This window comes from Solea solea, chromosome 21 (assembly GCF_958295425.1).
Source record: "Solea solea chromosome 21, fSolSol10.1, whole genome shotgun sequence".
In the NCBI taxonomy this organism is placed as follows: Eukaryota; Metazoa; Chordata; class Actinopteri; order Pleuronectiformes; family Soleidae; genus Solea; species Solea solea.
In genome coordinates this window covers 2,346,433-2,364,510 of record NC_081154.1, presented here as the reverse complement: position 1 = coordinate 2,364,510, position 18,078 = coordinate 2,346,433, and the positions used below count along the sequence as shown (strand labels likewise).

Here is an 18,078-nt window from a genome sequence, read left to right as displayed (position 1 = left end):
TTCTTATGGTTCTTAATGGTATTTTATATGGATATATATTATTGTTTTTCCATATCACATGACACACTGACCCTAAATTAATGCCGAATATTACAATATTGTTTTGTTTTTTATCAGATTTACTCCATCTTTTATTTTCTGCGGTCAAACTGTCTGACGCTAAATCTTTAACGTCCTCCTTACAACGGCCTTTACGGTAAAAGAAAAATAAAGAGCCTGTGATCCACTGACCCAGGCCGATTTGTAAGGACATTAACATCCGGTTTACAAGATAAAACATTAAACGCCGTGCCTTCAAAGTACACGTTAGAAAGCGCATCTTTGAAAGTCTAGTTATATGGTCTCTGAAACATAGCTGCGAGGGTTAGGGTTCTTCATAATTTTCTCATTCATAAATGTGCTTTCAAACGCGCACTCTAATATAATGGTGCGCGCAGTGTTTTTATTTTGAAAACCGGATGTCGATGTCCTTACAAATCTGTTTGACGCATTGGATCGGAAGCGTTACCGTAAAAACCTTCAAATGTGTCACGTTTGTAAACCGGGGAATGTGGATAGTCCCTAAGTGAGTGTTTGTCGATTAACCTACCTAAACTTTACACCTCGGTATTCAACGATTATTTTTCATCTTATTGTAAAACTAGACTTTATTGTTTGACTCTTTTCTTATGGCGGAAGTTATAGAATACCACAGCCGGATCGAATGTGTCCGGAACCATAACGTCCCATCGTTACTCACCACGGACGTATTTTGACGGAGGACATGTGGCGACACAGCGGTACCTAATTCAACGTGAATGCGAATATCATTCATATCTGTATTATAATAACTTATAAAACATATTTGATGCTTTCATACATCCATGATTTCATCTTTGAAAGGTTTGTGCGTTTCATTTTTGACAGGAGAATAGTTTAAGCTAATTCCAGTAGCGGTGCGTGTGTTCATGTGTGAACGTTTCGTTGATGAAAATTAGCATCTACATTAAACTGCCAGTTCTTATTTTGGGTTTTATTTACTTTGTTTTCAAATCTTCTTCTTCTAGTTTGTTTCTTTATGTTTTTGGTGCGTTTAGTGCATCTCTGGGCTTTGTAAAAAGCCGTTTAGTTCAGCTTCAGTTTAGCTATAAGCATGGTGAATGTCATGTTTTTTAACAATAACACATTGTTTTAACCTCTCAGATTGTTCTGTCTGCTGTTTGTGTTTTTTTTAGGAGATAAAGATGGAGTCCCTCACTCCTAACACTGAGGTCCGTCTAATGGTCTCCCAGTGTTTTCAGACACTCACCACATCCACACATGACAAAGACATTACTGCTGTTCTTCAAACACTCAACTCATACTTGGACGATGGACCGGCGAGCACAACCACTTCAGCTCAGCGGGACGAGTTCCAGAGAGCTCACTACACTCGCACTCTTCACTTCTTGGTCAGTAACGTGCAGGCAGATTGGCTGCACAGCCTGAGAGCAGCACAGAACACAGAGTTATGGGACCGCTTGTTCCTCTGTGGCCCTCCAGAGCAGGCTCTGCTTGTGTTAATGGAGGGAATAGGAGCGCTAAGGTGGGTGCTGCTATTGGAAGAAGGATCCAATGCTTCAAATCATTTTGTATACGAGTTGTTTACTGTGATCGTCTCTTCTTTGCAGACCCAGCGTGAATCTGGACCACCTGATCACCATCACAGAGAAGTTCCTTCAAAGGGGCCGCCTTGCTGACCTGCTATGGTCACACTGTTTGGAGACGGCTCCCTCTGACTCCCCCCAGCTCCGCGAGACTCTGCTGGGGCGTATAGTGGCGCTGCCGGACCTCACAGCCAACAGATTACGTCTCAAGAACAAGCCCCTCTTTCTTCCTCAGCAGTACTATCGGTTACTTGCCACAGAGATGCTCACTGCCCTGGAGAGAACCTGTCTGGCCCTCAAGAGTGAGGAAACATCTGATAAACTCCAAGCAATAATGACGGGATTATGTGTCAGGGTAAACTGTAATAAATCTATTTGTTTGTTTGGTGACAGATGGCACAGACTGCTCCTCAATTTTTGTGGCTCAGATACTTGGAAAAGTGTGCATCCATGGACACGGTGGTAAGTTTATTTATTATGTGTCTACAAATGTTCATTTGAACTAGCTTTTTTCTGTATCATGTTTTTCAGTCAAATGATATTTATACAGTGTGTTATTCTGAAAGATAATCACCAGCTATTTTTGATAATCAATCAATGCAAACGTGTATTAGGTTTTTGTCTAAACTATTAGATTATACTTTATATTATGTTGTGTTTGCATTCAGGAAGATGTCACGTTGAGTTCTGGCAAACTGTGATTGTAATGTATGACTGTTGTTTTATTGCTACCATGAAAATGTGTTTGACCAGTGAGAAAATAAGAGACATTTTCTTTCACTAGTTCTCTGGGAATTGAAAGGGAACACTGTTTTTTGTGTGTGTGTCAGTGGCAGAGAATCCGTTTTGCTTTTGTCCTCTCAGATGTGGTCTTGGCCGTTGTGGCTCCTCAGCTGTCTGCCTGCACGCGCTCAGACATGGTGTGGCAGAGGGTTTGCTGGAAGATGCTGGGGAACGTTCCGCAGCGTTGGATGGAGAGTGTGCTCACTGGACTGGTGCAGGCTGTCAGTGGGTAAGGTGTCTGTAGACTTTTCACAGCAGGTTGTCTGACCTCCAGCTGTCAGCTCGACCGCCTGTTGTGATTCAAGTCTCCTCTGTGGGGTTTTTTCAGGCCTGACGCTCTGGGACGGATTATCGGAAATTTGGTGTTAACAAATAAGAAGGCGCAGTTTGTCATCACTCATAAACTGCTCCTGCTACAGTATAAATATAAGGTAAGACACGACTTGCAGGAAATCACATGTGCAGCTTGTGAATACAGTCAAGTGTTTGTTTTGTCCCTCAGACTCAAGTCTTAAGAATTATTCTGGGTTACCTGGCAGCAGACAGAGAGCGGAGGCCGCTGCTCATGCAGGTGAGTTCATGATCTGTTCAAGAACCTGATATAAATAAAGTATATTTTTAATATTTTAATATTTTACATGTTTTCTGTTGTGTTTGTTGTTTTTAAGGTGCTGCGCTCCGTGTCCCAGGCCTGGGCTAATCCCAGCGCAGTGAAGCACACGCCTCTGGAGCAACAGCTGTATGTTAGCAAGGCCTTATTGTTGAGTGTGAGTCTGCTGAGTGACTCTGAGCTTCAGGGGCTACGCTCAGGTAGGATTCTGGCAGCTCAGTTATTGGGTTTTCACTAGTATGGTTTTAGGAAATTGGTGTAAAACCATTCTGTAAATGAAATGAGTGTTTTTCTACATTATTGTTGTGTTGTGTGTTGTGTGTTGTTTTCTCAGAGTTGCTTCAGTGTATGCTCGGTGGCATGCAGAGTCACCTGGACAGCAACGTGGTGCAAATAAGGCGTGTGGGCATGGTTGTGGGAGAGTGCCTGAGTACCCGGATGAATATCAATGGAACCAAGCTCAAGTTTGAGGTACAGACTTTGACTGGATTCATGACGTAAATGATCATTATTATTATTATTATTATTATTATTATTATTATTGTTATAATACCTGACTTTGTATTGTGTGTAGTATGATCACGATGAGGAAACTCGAGAGCTGCTTGCCGTCATGACTCCTGTCGACAGCAGTGACGAACCGGAACCTGGGCCTGTGAAGGAGTGGGTGTTAAAACAAAGAAACACATTCTAGTCCCTGTATCTGTTGGTATTGATTTTATATTTCATGGATTCTGTCATTTGCAGAGTTGATTCTCCTCAAAGGACTCAGAATAAATCATCTCCGTTTAAAGCGGAACCTCAGTCGCCACAGAACGATCCAGACTCTGAGCTGGATAGGTGAGTTCTGCATAAGTGAGGGGATATTGCTTTTTATTAAGTATTTTTTCATTTTTATGTGTCATGAATGGATAACTTATATTATTTTTGACCCAGTGACGATGAGCTGACTCCGTATGATATGTCCGGAGATCGAGAGATGAACCAAGCATCCCCGCCTTGCTACCTTCGCGACTGTCTGGAAAGTACGGCTTCACAGATCTAACGTCTTTGACTCAAACGATCATTTTTGCAGCTGTTTTAAATTATTCTCTGTTTCCGTCCCTCTCATCTTGTCCAGCCCTGATGTCGTCTGAAGACTCGGTGCGTGTGGAGCTCAGTTTGAAGGTGGCAGAGAGTCTTGTGAGGAAAAACGTCTTTGCGACCAGAGAGGTGTGAAACATTTCTGACGCTACTGTCAATGCAGCGTTTCTACGAGACAGTATCACACATTTATTAATCGTGCCATTTCCAGATCAGTGTCCAGCTCACCAAAGTCCTGCTTCACATGGAGGATAAATACAACATAACCGGCTTCCTGAGTCTCAGACAGGCGACTATGGTGGCTCTCACTGCCAGTGACTGCGTCCCTGTATGACCACACACTCGACTTACTGCACTGTTTACCCATAATGCTTTCATCTCAGTTTCTAATCACACTTTCTTTCTTTCTTTATCTCGTCCTACTTGATGAAAGGTGACTCAGTATTTGACGACAGAGTTTTATTCCCTGAACTACAGTCTTCGCCAGCGTCTGGATATGTTGGAGGTAAAAATAACCGCTTTATTTCCTTTGATCATGTCTGTGATTGTTTTGATCTCGTTCAATTCCTTGTTGCTTCATTAGGTCCTTGCTCTGGCAGCTCAGGAACTTTCTAAGCCACTCGCTGAAAGGAGAGATTCACCCGTGTGCGCGGCTGACAGCACGGATTTGATGACTGGTGACAACCCTCTCCACTGGCGACAAGTAGTGGACAAAAGGATTCAAAGCAAGACCAAACGCCGCAGTAAGGTAATGAAACAGGACTCGCATTTCAGTGTTTGACTAAACTCTGATTAAACCTGAACCTTTACATGTTCCTATATCTTTCAAAAGGGCAGCACTCAACCTTCAGCTAAAGCCGCCCCTAACCGCTTTGCACCTGTCGCGGGACACTTCTTTTTTCCACTGCTCAGGAATTATGACAAGTATGTTTATTCCTCTCTGCCAACTCCAAACATTTAAACATTTGTGTTATTTCCTAAAATACGATTGTTTCCTGCTAGGCCTCAAATGACGTTTGACCTGCTGGGCGGTGACCACTTGGTTCTGGGCAGGATGATCCACACCCTGGGCCTCTTCATGCATTTGGCAGTCAATGCACCAGTAATTGTCCATGCCTTGATGACCTCATCGAATTACCTAAATATAGAGCTTGATACTAATATTATTAGTGTGGAACTATTTCAGGAATGAGTCGTCACACACACACACACATAAATGTCAGCTATTGTCAAAGTGATTTAAAATAACAAGTTTTAATTGTTTTCTGTACAAAGTATGATCAGTGTACATTTAAGTATATTCAGGTTGGAGTCGGCAGTTAAGGGGAAACTTAAGGGCAATTTACTTTAAAAAATTAAATTAAATTAAATTTAAAAAATCTCTCATTGGAATCCAATTAAACTTAAGGGCAATTTACATTAAAAAATTAAATTAAATTAAATTTAAAAAATCTCTCATTGGAATCCAATTAAACTTAAGGGCAATTTACATTAAAAAATTAAATTAAATTTAAAAAATCTCTCATTGGAATCCAATTAAACTTAAGGGCAATTTAACTTAAAAAACATAATAACATAGTATTGCAGTTGTTAACCCTGTGCACTTTCTTCTTATTCAGATAGCTGCACAGATGGGTCGTGCGTTGCTTGACTTTGTGTGGGCTGTGCGTTATCACACTGACCAGTGAGTATATAACACACGTCTATATTACAATATCTTACCCGGTGCTTTTCATGTCAAATGAGCACAGTCAAAGAAATAACAGTAGAGTTGAAATGTTGTGTTTTCTTATTTCAGTCTGAATGTGTAACTGTCTGTTTTTAAAGGGTGGTGAGACGAGGCGTCCTCTTCGCTGTGTGCTGTGTGTTTCTGAGCATGCCCAGTCAGAACATGCTGACGGACCTCAGTGATCAGTTGTTTGAGACCAGAACTTGGCTGGCAGGTAAAAAAATGAGATGAGAAATCTGTTCTTTTCTTCATGGAATCTGAAGTGAATAGCAGGAACATCAGTAAGAGTCTGTGTAGACCACTGATCCACTGCTGCCCATTAGTCTGTACTCTCAAAGTTTACACGTTAGTGTGTAACTTTGAAATACAAACAAATGTGTGTTAAAGTCAACTCACAATGCTGATCACGTCGACCAGCTCCACATGATTCTCTCTGTTTGTGTCAGTGTAACGTGTCTGCAGCAACATTCCCACGCTGCAAATAGGGATTTGTTTTCTATGAAGACGAAGGCGTAAAGAGTAACAGCAGCAAACTGGAGTCTAAATGGAAACCCACAAAAAGTTACTGCTCAAGATACAAAAGTACAAAACACTAAAAGTTACACACTGCAGCTTTAAGAGCGCTTGTATAGCACACTTATTTCAGGATGACAATTTCAAACATGAGAATTTGTACATGGATAAAACAAAAAGTAAATGTATATGCTACTAATAATAGATGGAGCCAAAAAGGCAGGATTCTTGTAAATGGAACTCACACCTGCATCAGGTCAGGATGTTCCCTGACTTACTCATATCCACACACACACAAACACACAGCTGGACTCGACATTTCTGGGAAGAAGACGATGAACCAGGATGTCCTGTCCTACATGGACCATCCGTGACGTGATTGGCTCGTCGTCAGCTGAATTTTCCCCCCCCCCCCTCTGAGAATAAAAGTGACCTCTTATGGAAAAGGCCAGGACTAAGGTGTTTTTGTGTTGTTTGGATTCACAGATGTTGCTGAAGGAGACCCCGACGCCGACTGCCGCAGTCTGGCCGTGCAGAGTCTGGTGCTGCTCGACAAAAGCCTCAAAAAACAGCTACAAGATCCACAAGCGCTTGGTCCGGAATCGTGATCACAACGTCAAGAATAAACAATGAAACACTGTCGTGTCTGTGATGCTAGTGGAGGTTCACCTTACCCCACATCTGCACGGGGACTCACAGAGCCTGAGAAGACGAGTTCAGGGCCCCGATGGAAATAATACTTGCAGGAAGGAGGGCTGAAGGTGTTCTTTAAGCTCAGGGCACAGATCATCTGTGTCTTCTAAAACATTGAATCAATGGATAATAGGTTGCCGTTTTATGCCACAAATAAAATGGTACATATTGAGGATATCCGTTTGTCCTCTTTCCTGTCCTGACACAACTCTCCCTCTGTTTGTTTGCAAAGGACATCCTGAGAATGTTCACGTGCATCCAGAAATAACAGAAATACTACTACTACCACCGCTTCCTCTTGTGAAATGAATGTGCTCACCTGTGTGTTCTCAAGCACGGGAACATTTTGAAATAGGCATTTGTTTATACTTTTTTTATTTTTTAAAGTAGGAATAATCTAGGTGAGGATTTAAATGACCTAGTTATAGATAAAAACACGTTTTACTTTCAGTGAGCGGCTTGTATAAAATATTAATTAAGAATTACATTTAATCTGCTCCAAAATTGTTGGTCAGGTATAAGCTTGAAAACAATTATCTGCACACAGTACAAACTTTGTACAACAATTGTGTATCTGTGGAATCAAAATGTATATTTTTTGTAATTGTAATAAGAAATCGAAAACATTAACCATATTAATGTCATTTTCAGATGTTTTCGGCCTTGTTCAGTTCCAACAGGAGTTTCGACACAACTCGGCATGTGCTCGTTGTTTTCCGTAATCCCTCTTCCTGTCCAGTCGTAGAGGTTGTCAGGGGCAACTAAAAGAGACGCTTTACGCTTACGGTGTTGGTTACATGGCCGCACTCTAAGTTACGGTCGGTGTTTTAAAGTGTTTCTGGTTCCGAAAACTGAACTCAGCCTTAGAGTGAAGGAGACGACGGTGACGTGAGTGTAATACAACGAAAGCGCCAACCTTTTACTGCGGTTCTACGGGTTAACAGGGAATGCTAACTTTGGGCTAGCGCAGCTAACGTTAGCGGCTAAAGCTAAGCATCGGTGCAGTGATGACTAACATGTGAAATATAATAATAATATAATAATAACAACAACCACGTCTGATTGTCTTTTACATTTAGAGAGGAGCGCCGAGGACATGGCGGTGTATTTTGACCACCGCATTGAGGCTCCTGAAAGCAGTGCTGTGCCCTCTCACTTGACCTGGCACCCGGCTCTTCCTGTGCTCGCTGTGGCCTCAAGCAGCCCCACGACTGGAGGCAACGTAGACCTCTATCTGCAGCAGGTAAACACCTGTGAAGATGCAGTGACACAGGGAAAGGGATCATGCTTCAACCCCATCGGTCAATCACAGGGTGACTCAAACCTGCTGGAGTTCAATCTGAGCATCACAGGGTTTTTTTAAAAGTGTCCTTGCTCAAACACACCAGATTCAAGTCTACATGGGATGTTATCAGGCGTCAGGGAAACATCTAACACATGCAGGGCAGCAGGTCCTCAGGACCAGGATTCAGGATCCCTGGTCTAAGGGACTTCATGCACAAGCATTTCTGGGTTTTGCAGACTAATCTGCAGCAACTGTGTGATGCTCTTATGTCAGTATGGACCAGTATTCTCTCCTGGGAATGTGAAAGAAACCCATGAATACAGCTAATAAAGAGGCTGGTGTGTGTGTACAGTATATACTGTATATTCAGTGTGTGGTAATTGTTGTCCACGTGCAGGGTGAACATGTGGAGATCTGCCACGTCCAACGTCCACACCAGCCCACGGTGCTGCGCTGGCATCCCACAAAGCCGGTGTTGGCGCTGGGCTGGGAGAACGGAGAGGTCCTGCTGCTGACTCACCCATCAGGAGATCAAACCGTTCTGCCGAGCATTCACGCAGCCTGCGTCACACTGCTGGAGTGGAGCAGCTTTGGCAGCCGCTTAGTGACCGGGGATCAGGTATGTGAGACACTGGCACGTCCATGAACTGTATGATGATGAACTATTACATATAAACAAATCAAACCATTGTCAGGTGACTATCAGCTCCACACACGTCTGATAGACATGAGTGATGCACTCTGAATATTTAAATGTCCATTATGAAGTCTCATTATTTTATGGACAGGCTGGAGCTCTGGCCGTATGGAAGGTCGACGCCAGAGGAAGATTTCAAGGAAACCATCTCGTAAAGCACGAATACCACAAACCTTTAACCTGCTGCATCTTCAGACCTGTCTCACCTGGGGTGTAAGTAGTCAGTTATTCTGTTCTTCTCTCTTTGAAGCTTATATTTCACTCTGAGCGATGTGTTGCCCTCTCTTTGTTTAACAGTGATGTAGCAATGTTAGCGCGACTGTCAGTGAGTGGAGACGAAAACGCTCTGGACATGTTTAGCTGGAAGGGAGCGCCGCTCAAGATCGGCCCACAAGAGGGACTGGGGTTTTACGTCAGCACTATTGACGGTAAGAGTCTGTAAGGTTATTTTAAAGCATGTAAAGCACTACTATAGATGTATAAAACCCTGTCTTTGAATTCTTTTCTGTAGGCACGGTCCACAGTGTGGATGAGCATTGTAAGACCAGCACACTTCTCAGTGTCGAGGGTGCAATCAAGAAACTGTTCTACCTCGATAAGAAAGAGGCGCTCGCTGTGATCACAGACACTCTGACGCTGTCACAGTACACCCTGAGACCTGAGGGAGGAGCCCAGGAGTTAATGAAGGTATATTAAGATCGTTGACTCTGTAACTTCTTTGAATTCTTTTCAGATGTTTAAAAATAAATATGGTAAAATATTCAGATTATCATTGGAGGTGGTACATATAAAAAGCCTGATAGTATTCATTTATGATATTAATGCCTTTCATTCTTTCATATTTAATATTCCCTCTTGTTTCATGACAGGTGAAGTTGAGCAGCAAGACTGGACAGAATGTGGACATCGTGTGGACAGATCACAGTCTCCTCGTCACAGCGACGGGCGAACACATCATCAGGTACAGTATTTACTGAATGTACGCTTTGTACACACATGCAAACAAACATGGACAAAGAAACCCAAACCATGTTCTGTCCCTGTGGTTCTTAAGGCTGTGGGACCTGGAGCGAGATGAAAACTACGTTTTGTCCCTGGACGAAACGCTGGGGTTCGAGAAGGGAGAGCTGATCAACTGTGTGTCATACTGTGCAGGAAAAGGTAACTACAAACTGAGTTTATATATATATATATATAGTTTACTTCATCACATTCTTTAAGAATGAGTGACGTCTGATGACGAGACTGCACCTCCACTAAATGTTCTTTCAAAGCTCTCTGGTGGAATGAGTGAAAACGCCTTCGCCTAAATTAAAAGGCTCATTCAAAGACGACGAAAACCAAACTATGTGATCCTACACTTATACAAACATACTATCTGCCAATAAATCCTCCTCAATGTTACACACTGGACCTTTTATACCTCAAATTCAAGCCTGAAAAATCCTAATTGTGATTGTTTTTAACGTCCCGGCCTCAGCGGTCCTGTCAGCCGGCACGAGCCGTGGACGTATAGCTGTGTGGAGGACGGTGGCTCAGCCGAGCAGCACCAGAGGGGACACCGGCGTCCAGTGGAAACTACAGACGCCCACAGAAATACAGGGAAACGTCACTCAGTTACAGGTACTGCCTCATTTACTCAGGTACTATTTTATAAATCGACGTTATATAACAGCAGTCCTCCGTTGCAGTGGGGCTCCAGCCTGAATCTCTTGGCCGCCAACAACTCCAACACGGTGCTCATCCTGTGCGAGCATGTGATGTCGGCGCACTTCAGCCAGCAGCTGGCAGCGGTGCAACTTACCCCGACCCAGCTCAGCATCAGTCAGTTCACCACGGGGACACACCTGGCTCTGCAGGCTGACATACACATCAAGGGAGTGTGTGTGACTAAGGTAAGAATGGAGGGGGACGTGTAGAGTCCATCTCAGTGTGATGTCATGTTTGTGCTCGTGTGTTTCACACCAACAGGACTCGGTGACGGTGTGGAGCGGCAAGCAGGTCGTCGTCTATGAGCTTTCAGGGACGGCGCTACGCCACACAGGTACAGCGCTGACCCACAACACGAGGACCCACACATTGTGTCCTGTAATCTCAGTCCTTTTCTCCGGCTGATTTTCCCAGGATCGTTTCCATGTGACTCTCACGTCGTGGCTGCACACGACGAGAACCTCTACACTGTTGAGCCTAACCGGGTACAGATCCGCACTCCACAGGTCTGCTTTACTCTTATTCACTGACATGTTTGCGTGTTCATAAGACCTCTCTGCAACTGCCATGTCAGTACATTTAGTCAATTGTGGACTCTCCTTTTCTTTGGTTTTCTTCAGGGCACCGTGAAGCAACTGTTGACTTTCTCCAAGGCAGAGGGAAACCCTGTGCTGCTGAGTGTGTGCCAGTCGTACCTGGTGGTCGGCACAGACACGGCACACATCAGAGTCTTTGACCTCTCGCGCAGGTGTGACATGACTGTGACTTCAGTTGGATAATGAGCGTAAAGATCAGACCGGATCATTGTTTCGTGTTTTCACAGAGATGCCAAAGCTCACTGCAGCACTAAGAATCTGGCGGACCAGATTGCCAACCTGGGTGCACTGAGGTCAGTCAAGTGTAACGCCAACGGCAGCCAAGTCAGCATCTTAATCTCTCAGGTGAGAGGAAACAAAAGTCTCTCTCGTGAATAAAAACTCTTCATATTTGAAGTGAAAGCCAGAGGGTTTGTCTTTCATATGACTATGATTCTCAGGTTAATGGGCGACCGGACCAGAAAGTGTACTTCTATGACGTAGAAATGGACACGGTGACGCACTTTGACTTCTTCACTGGCAGACCATCGAGTGGCCTGTCACATCTCGAAGACAGTGAAAGGTACCTGGGGTTTTTCTTCTTCTTCTTCTCCTTCTCCTCTTCTCCTCGACCAACTGTCCTCATGTCCTCCTTCACAACATCCATGAAGCTTCTCTGTGGTCTGTCCTCTCTTCTTCACCTCTCTCTTGCCTGTATGTGTTTATATTCTTCCCACTCATGGATGTCCCTGTCGGTGTTGTAGGCAGCTGTTCCAGGGGACGGAGCTCAGCGGCCGCTGCCCCGTGTCACATTACTGGGACGAGAGTGAACCTCGTCTGTTTGTGTGTGAAACGGTGCCAGTCGGCTCTGAATCGACATCGCCCAGCTCTGTGGATATGGTAACGCCTTGTGTTTTAGCTTTGAAGCAGTCGGCGTGCGGCTCTGTGGACGAGGCGTGTCTCCTGTGATTCACTCGAGCCTCATCATTGTGTTTTGTGTAGGTGGACGTGTCTGTGGTGACACTCTTCTGTACACAGGAGCATGGGCTGCTCCTTCAGGACTGCTATCCCAAACCCGCAGGACTGCAGGCCTTCCTCGCTCTAGATGTGCCTTACTATTATTTCAGCTGCAAGGTGAGCATGACGGACAGAGTCGTGCGTGGGTGGGTGTGGTCTGGTGTCTGTTCATGTGGTCTTTGTGGAAATTTGAAGACAAACCTTTGCCACAGTGTCAAAAAACACACTTTCTGCCCTCTTTTCCTGTTCTTATTGATCTGTTTGGTTTAATACACTCCAGCTTTTATTTTGGAGGGCTGGTGTCTTTCTCCCAGAAGTAAGTACATGTCCCCTTCAGTCCAGAAACCTTAAGTATTCGTGACTCCCGACTTTCAACAGCCGTGATTCTGTGTGCCTCGTGCTGCTATGAAACTATGATGAATAGATTTAGTTTGTGATTTTTCTTGTTTTGCTCCGTGTTTGACTCAGTGCTGGTTTTATTGTTTCGAGCCCTCCTCCAGAACATTCTTCATTTATTACTGCCTCTGAGTGATGATTTTCATACGTGACTGACACGACGATGCTCTGATCCGCTCAGCCTGGTGAGCGGGAACCAGAGGTTGCAGCACCTCAGCGTCAGACGCAGCCGTCGCAGGGAGGATCGGCGTCGTCCCCTCACATGGTGTCTAGGAGAGCTCTCAGGGACTTTGTGGGCCTGGAGAACTGTGAGAAGGCCACGCGCGACGCCATGCTCAACTTCAGCTTCTACCTCACCATCGGAGACATGGACGAAGCTTTCAAGTCCATCAAGCTCATCAAGAGGTAGGAGAGTCCATATTTGTCACCGTAACAATAGTTTCTACCGTGGCTTTTTCGTGGAGTGACCACAGGGACGGCATTGTTCCTACAGCCTTGGTACACGTGCTTTTTCCTCTTTTTCTTCTGTAGCAAAGCAGTATGGGAAAACATGGCCCGGATGTGTGTGAAAACCTGCCGACTGGATGTGGCACACGTGTGCCTCGGGAATATGGGAAACGCCAGGGCAGCAAAAGCACTACGGGAGGCGGAGACTGAGCCTGAGCCAGAAGCACAAGTGGCAATGTTGGCCATTCAGCTCGGCATGCTGGTGAGATACGACCCTGACACTGTATGTTACTGTAAAGTGTTTACATCTTTTCCACTTCACCTTCGTCCCATCGTCTTTGCCTGTCGTCCAACAGGAAGACGCTGAAAAGTTGTACAAGTCCTGTCAGCGCTGCGACCTTCTGAACAATTTCTACCAGGCCTCTGGTCAGTGGCAGAAAGCACTAGAGACGGCGGAAATCCACGACCGCATCCACCTGCGCACCACCTACTACAGTTACGCCAAATACCTGGAGTCCATCGGCAACAAGAGTCTGGCTATTGCATAGTAAGATACAATCACTTTATGTGTAAAAGTCCATTCATTTGGAATCTAATCTCTCTCTTACTTTCCTACCTTGTTGTTGCAGCTATGAGAATTCAGACACACACAGGGCTGAAGTACCCAGAATGCTCCAGGAAGACGTGTCGTCTCTGGAGATTTATGTAAACAAAATGAAAGACAAGTAAGGCGACACTTTCCCTCAGTGGCATTTGAACTACATAGAAGTTATGTTTGTCATGTAGCATCTATAGCATCTATAGCATCTATAGCATCCATACGTGATGAAGTTCCCTGTTTTCACTCTAGGAGCATCTACAAGTGGTGGGCCCAGTATTTGGAGAGCCAGTCCGACATGGACTCAGCGCTGCATTATTATGAATGTGCTCAGGATTATCTCTCTCTGGTCCGAGTCCACTGCTACATGGGCAACATCCAGAAGGTGACTCATGACGACACTGTATTTATCAGCTATATGCTAATGATATGGCAGTTAGAGAAGTACTATTATACTAATGCATCTTATATTTAAAGCAGTTGCTTGGTAATATCAATAGAACATGTGTGTGGGACATAAGGGGATGAATTTCAACTTTATAATATGATAATTAGGAATGTTGAGTCATTACCTGGCTATGACATGTTATTACTGTATCACCTATTGTTTTTGTTCATTTTAATTACAGGGCTGAAAGAAAGCCTCAGACATACACATGGTTTAGTTAAATCTACACGTTTGAAAGTGGTTTCATCTCTCTTGCAGGCGTCTGAGATCGCTAATAACACCGGCGACAGAGCGGCGTCGTACCACCTGGCCAGAAACTACGAGGGTCATGATGATATTAAACAGGCCGTCCACTTCTACACACGAGCACAGGCGTACAACAATGCCATCCGGCTTTGTAAGGTAAACAACTTGTACAGTATGTCTTTTTGGTGGATTTATTTATTTGATTTTGTGCCATCCACCATGGATTTTTACATTTACAGTCTTTTAAAAAGCAGATAAGGAACTGTACGTCATAATACGTCAGATTTATACTCACTCAATGAGAATTTAGTTTGTTGCCACGCATAAAAACATACAAAAGTAAAACATACATGGAATTAAAGGCACGGAAACACATGCTTTTCTATTCTTAAGGAGATAATTATAATCTTCATTAGAATTAGAGCAATGCTTCCATTTGTTTTACAGTGTATGTATATATATATATATATATTTATGCACTGTGCAAATACTCATAACTGCTATTAAATGTGTGACCTGTTTCTTCTCTCTCTCTCTCTCACTCTCACTCTCACGCTCTCACTCTCTTTAACTGGCGTCTGCTATCTTCTTGTATTGTGTGTGTGAGCAGGAGAACGGTCTGGACGACCAGCTGATGAACCTGGCTCTGCTCAGTAACCCAGAGGACATGATGGAGGCCGCCTGCTACTACGAAGAGAAGGGCACCCACATGGACCGAGCTGTCGCCCTCTACCACAAGGTGCGTCACCTCTGAGTGGTTTTTGGTGCCATCCCACCACAGGGGGAGCTATTGTGCCATTTATTGATGTGTCTTTGTTACAGATGTGTGTTTGTGTTCATTTCTCCACTTCTCCAGGCTGGTTATGTGTCCAAAGCTCTGGAGTTGGCCTTCACCACACAACAGTTTGCTGCACTTCAGTCGATCGCCGAGGATCTGAACGAGAAAGCAGACCCGGCTCTCCTGGAACGCTGCTCAGACTTCTTCATTACACATTCAAAGTATGAGAAGGCTGTGGAGTTACTGGTCACGGCTAAGAAGGTACACGGTTACCTCATTCACATGGTGACATATCTCTCTATATATGTACTTAAACCTTTCATTTAATTTGTCCATGCACATGTACTCAGTACCCTCAAGCCCTGGAGCTGTGCGTGGCCCAGAACCTGACGATCACAGAGGAGCTGGCCGAGAGAATGACTGTGACCGATTCAAAGGATTTGTCTGAAGACGCCCGCAAGGACCTGCTGGAGAGGATCGCTGACTGCTGCATGCGTCAGGGCAATTACCACCTGGCTACCAAGAAGTACACACAGGCCGGCAACAAGCCCAAGGTAATGATAATCTCTGAGGTGTCAGGCAAAAGTGCAATGAATGTGTTTTATTATGAGACGGGAAGCTAATCCTTGGTTTTATTGTGTTCACAGGCCATGAGGTCACTCCTGAAGTCAGGCGACACAGAGAAAATCATCTTCTTTGCCAACGTTTGTCGTCAGAAGGAGCTTTTCATCATGGCTGCCAACTATCTGCAGTCTCTGGACTGGCGTAAAGATCCAGAAATCTTGAAGACTATCATTAGTTTTTACACTAAAGGCAGGGCACCGGACCTGCTCGCTGGCTTCTATGAAGCCTGTGCTCAGGTATGGAAAAATGTGTCCAACTCTCTCTCATTTGATAGTATATATAGTGATTTAGCATGGTATGAATATTAGTGATAATATAATAACTGAATAAATGTATGTCAGTTTCATTGCAGTCATTTTAAATCCAAGAGAAATGGGAGTTTGTGGTGAAAGTATTTGCGTGTGTGTGTGTGTGTGTGTGTGTGTGTGTGTGTGTGTGTGTGTGTGTGTCGCGTGTGTGTGTAAAACAAAGTTACCGCAGTGATGACTCCGCCCACGTTGAGTAGGTACTTTTTTTGTAGTGGAAAACAAAACCTAACTCTAAACCGTGCCGTGCTGAGACGAGGCGAGGCGAGACCATAGTGGAAAAGGGCCTACAGTGAATCACTAAGAGCTTTTTTTCCTCGTTTCCTTTGTTCAGGTGGAGATCGACGATTACCAGAACTATGAAAAGGCGTTAGACGCTCTCACCGAAGCTGCCAAGTGTCTGTCAAAATCAAAGGACTCCTCACAAGGACAGCATGAAGTACGACTGGCTGACCTGCAGCATAAGGTCGTCCTCGTCAAGAAGTTTGTCCATGCACGCAGGTTCGGAGTATCGCTCATTCACACGGTCCTCTGATTTGGCGTCGACTGACTGTGAACATTTGAAATTTGACGTTGTCATTTTTGCAGGTTGTACGCGGAGAATCCTGGCGAGGCTGTGCAGATATGTGAAGCTCTGCTGGACGAGCCGGAGTTAGACCCCGCTGTCAGGATTGGAGATGCGTTTGGTTTCCTGGTGGAACACCACTGTCAACAAGGCAACTTCCAATTGGTAACTGTCATTTTGAAGTGATATTCTACACGTTGGTGGTTGCAGCGAGATCTGATTCTAAACCTCAATGAGTTTCTTGAACGCCGACCTGTCTTTATTCTTGTTCCTGTCCAGGCCTACAAAAAGCTGGAGGAGCTCCAGAAGCTGCTGCCATCCCAGAACGTTAGGTACTACATTAGCCAGGCGAGTCTCGCAGCCCTGCAGAAGAGTTTGGGCGTGTCCTTAGAGCGAGGTGACACCAGGCACATTGTGAAGGAGGAGGAGGATGAAGTAGAGGAGGATTTAGACATGCCTTAAACATCCGTATATTATGTTTATCTTTAAACTAAACGCATGAAAGAACCACAAGTCTTTTATTTTTTCACCCTGTCATCTCATTAACTGCAATACAGGTTGTTAAAGGTGGGAGCGTTTTATGTAAGTATGTATATATACACACATGCATGTACATTTGTACTTGTGTTCAAAGGGAATATATGTACATACTGTATATTTATATCTGTATCTATGAATTCTCTTTCATTTCTATCCACTATAATGAGAAATAATACTTTGTAAACTGCAGAAATGTGCCTTACTTCCTTCAAGGTCATCAGACGCCTACATGTGACCTTGTTGTCGATGTGCCTGTTATGTTTACTGATTTTTATTTTTTTTTTATTTTGTATGCCCTTTGGAACAAAAAAGACAATACACAGATTTATCAAGAAATGTCTTACATTTATCTTTTTAAAAATATTTAGCAGATTATACCGTATGTATGTTGTTTCTTTATTTAAGTGTGTGAAGAGGCTGTGTGGCTTTCAGTGGAAAGGGAAGTTGGGGGACATCTGAACATGGTACCTAAACCCCTTTGTCCTCCATTGACTGGGTTAATTGGACACTTCCAGTGTACTCTGTATACACTGTATAAAAATGTCTGCATTGTCAAATACGTAGATCACTTTGAAAGCAGGTGTTCTGCTGTGGCGGCCGCTAGAAAGGGAGAAGCCACAAAATGCCTTCTCCTATGTTTTCAACCATTTACCTGTTTGGTCTGTATTTGTGTACATTTTGAAGGCATAGAAGTCCATAAAATCCATAGAAGTACGCATATTTATATTCAAGGTAACTGACTGATTTCATTGTGGTTACCTTTGATTGACGTCATCCACTCTTCCTGTCCTTCCATGGAGGCTTTATAGAA

General features: G+C 44.1%; 2 protein-coding genes across 3 annotated transcripts; both read left to right on the top strand.

The window, feature by feature from the left end:
* Window positions 1-550: 550 nt before the first annotated feature.
* On the top strand, window positions 551-7,213 carry telo2 (TEL2, telomere maintenance 2, homolog (S. cerevisiae)). Of its 2 annotated transcripts, XM_058620520.1 has the most exons (21): window positions 582-882; window positions 1,215-1,564; window positions 1,650-1,927; window positions 2,019-2,087; window positions 2,490-2,637; window positions 2,737-2,839; window positions 2,911-2,979; window positions 3,077-3,218; window positions 3,353-3,489; window positions 3,593-3,681; window positions 3,766-3,858; window positions 3,955-4,043; window positions 4,139-4,230; window positions 4,313-4,429; window positions 4,535-4,606; window positions 4,685-4,849; window positions 4,934-5,025; window positions 5,104-5,203; window positions 5,721-5,785; window positions 5,929-6,044; window positions 6,830-7,213. In XM_058620520.1, the coding sequence occupies exons 2-21, from the start codon at window positions 1,224-1,226 to the stop codon at window positions 6,949-6,951; spliced, it is 2,499 nt and encodes an 832-aa protein (XP_058476503.1). In that variant the 5' UTR covers window positions 582-882; window positions 1,215-1,223; the 3' UTR covers window positions 6,952-7,213. The 2 variants fall into 2 exon arrangements, 1 of the variants encoding a protein (XP_058476503.1); XR_009234181.1 differs by lacking the exons at window positions 5,721-5,785; window positions 5,929-6,044; window positions 6,830-7,213 and adding an exon at window positions 551-565 and having other exon boundaries at window positions 679-882; window positions 4,939-5,025; window positions 5,104-5,202.
* Window positions 7,214-7,348: 135 nt separating this feature from the next.
* ift140 (intraflagellar transport 140 homolog (Chlamydomonas)) lies at window positions 7,349-17,605 on the top strand. Its single transcript, XM_058620519.1, has 30 exons — window positions 7,349-7,924; window positions 8,116-8,279; window positions 8,719-8,940; window positions 9,110-9,231; window positions 9,316-9,446; window positions 9,530-9,705; window positions 9,888-9,979; window positions 10,073-10,179; window positions 10,499-10,641; window positions 10,710-10,913; window positions 10,990-11,062; window positions 11,143-11,234; window positions 11,349-11,476; window positions 11,552-11,669; window positions 11,765-11,886; window positions 12,068-12,203; window positions 12,306-12,437; window positions 12,898-13,121; window positions 13,248-13,425; window positions 13,520-13,710; window positions 13,793-13,888; window positions 14,014-14,146; window positions 14,468-14,611; window positions 15,066-15,194; window positions 15,312-15,494; window positions 15,584-15,787; window positions 15,881-16,093; window positions 16,497-16,663; window positions 16,751-16,892; window positions 17,007-17,605. Exons 2-30 carry the CDS (start codon window positions 8,133-8,135, stop codon window positions 17,187-17,189), a joined length of 4,332 nt encoding a protein of 1,443 aa, XP_058476502.1. The 5' UTR covers window positions 7,349-7,924; window positions 8,116-8,132; the 3' UTR covers window positions 17,190-17,605.
* The last annotated feature ends 473 nt before the right edge of the window (window positions 17,606-18,078 follow it).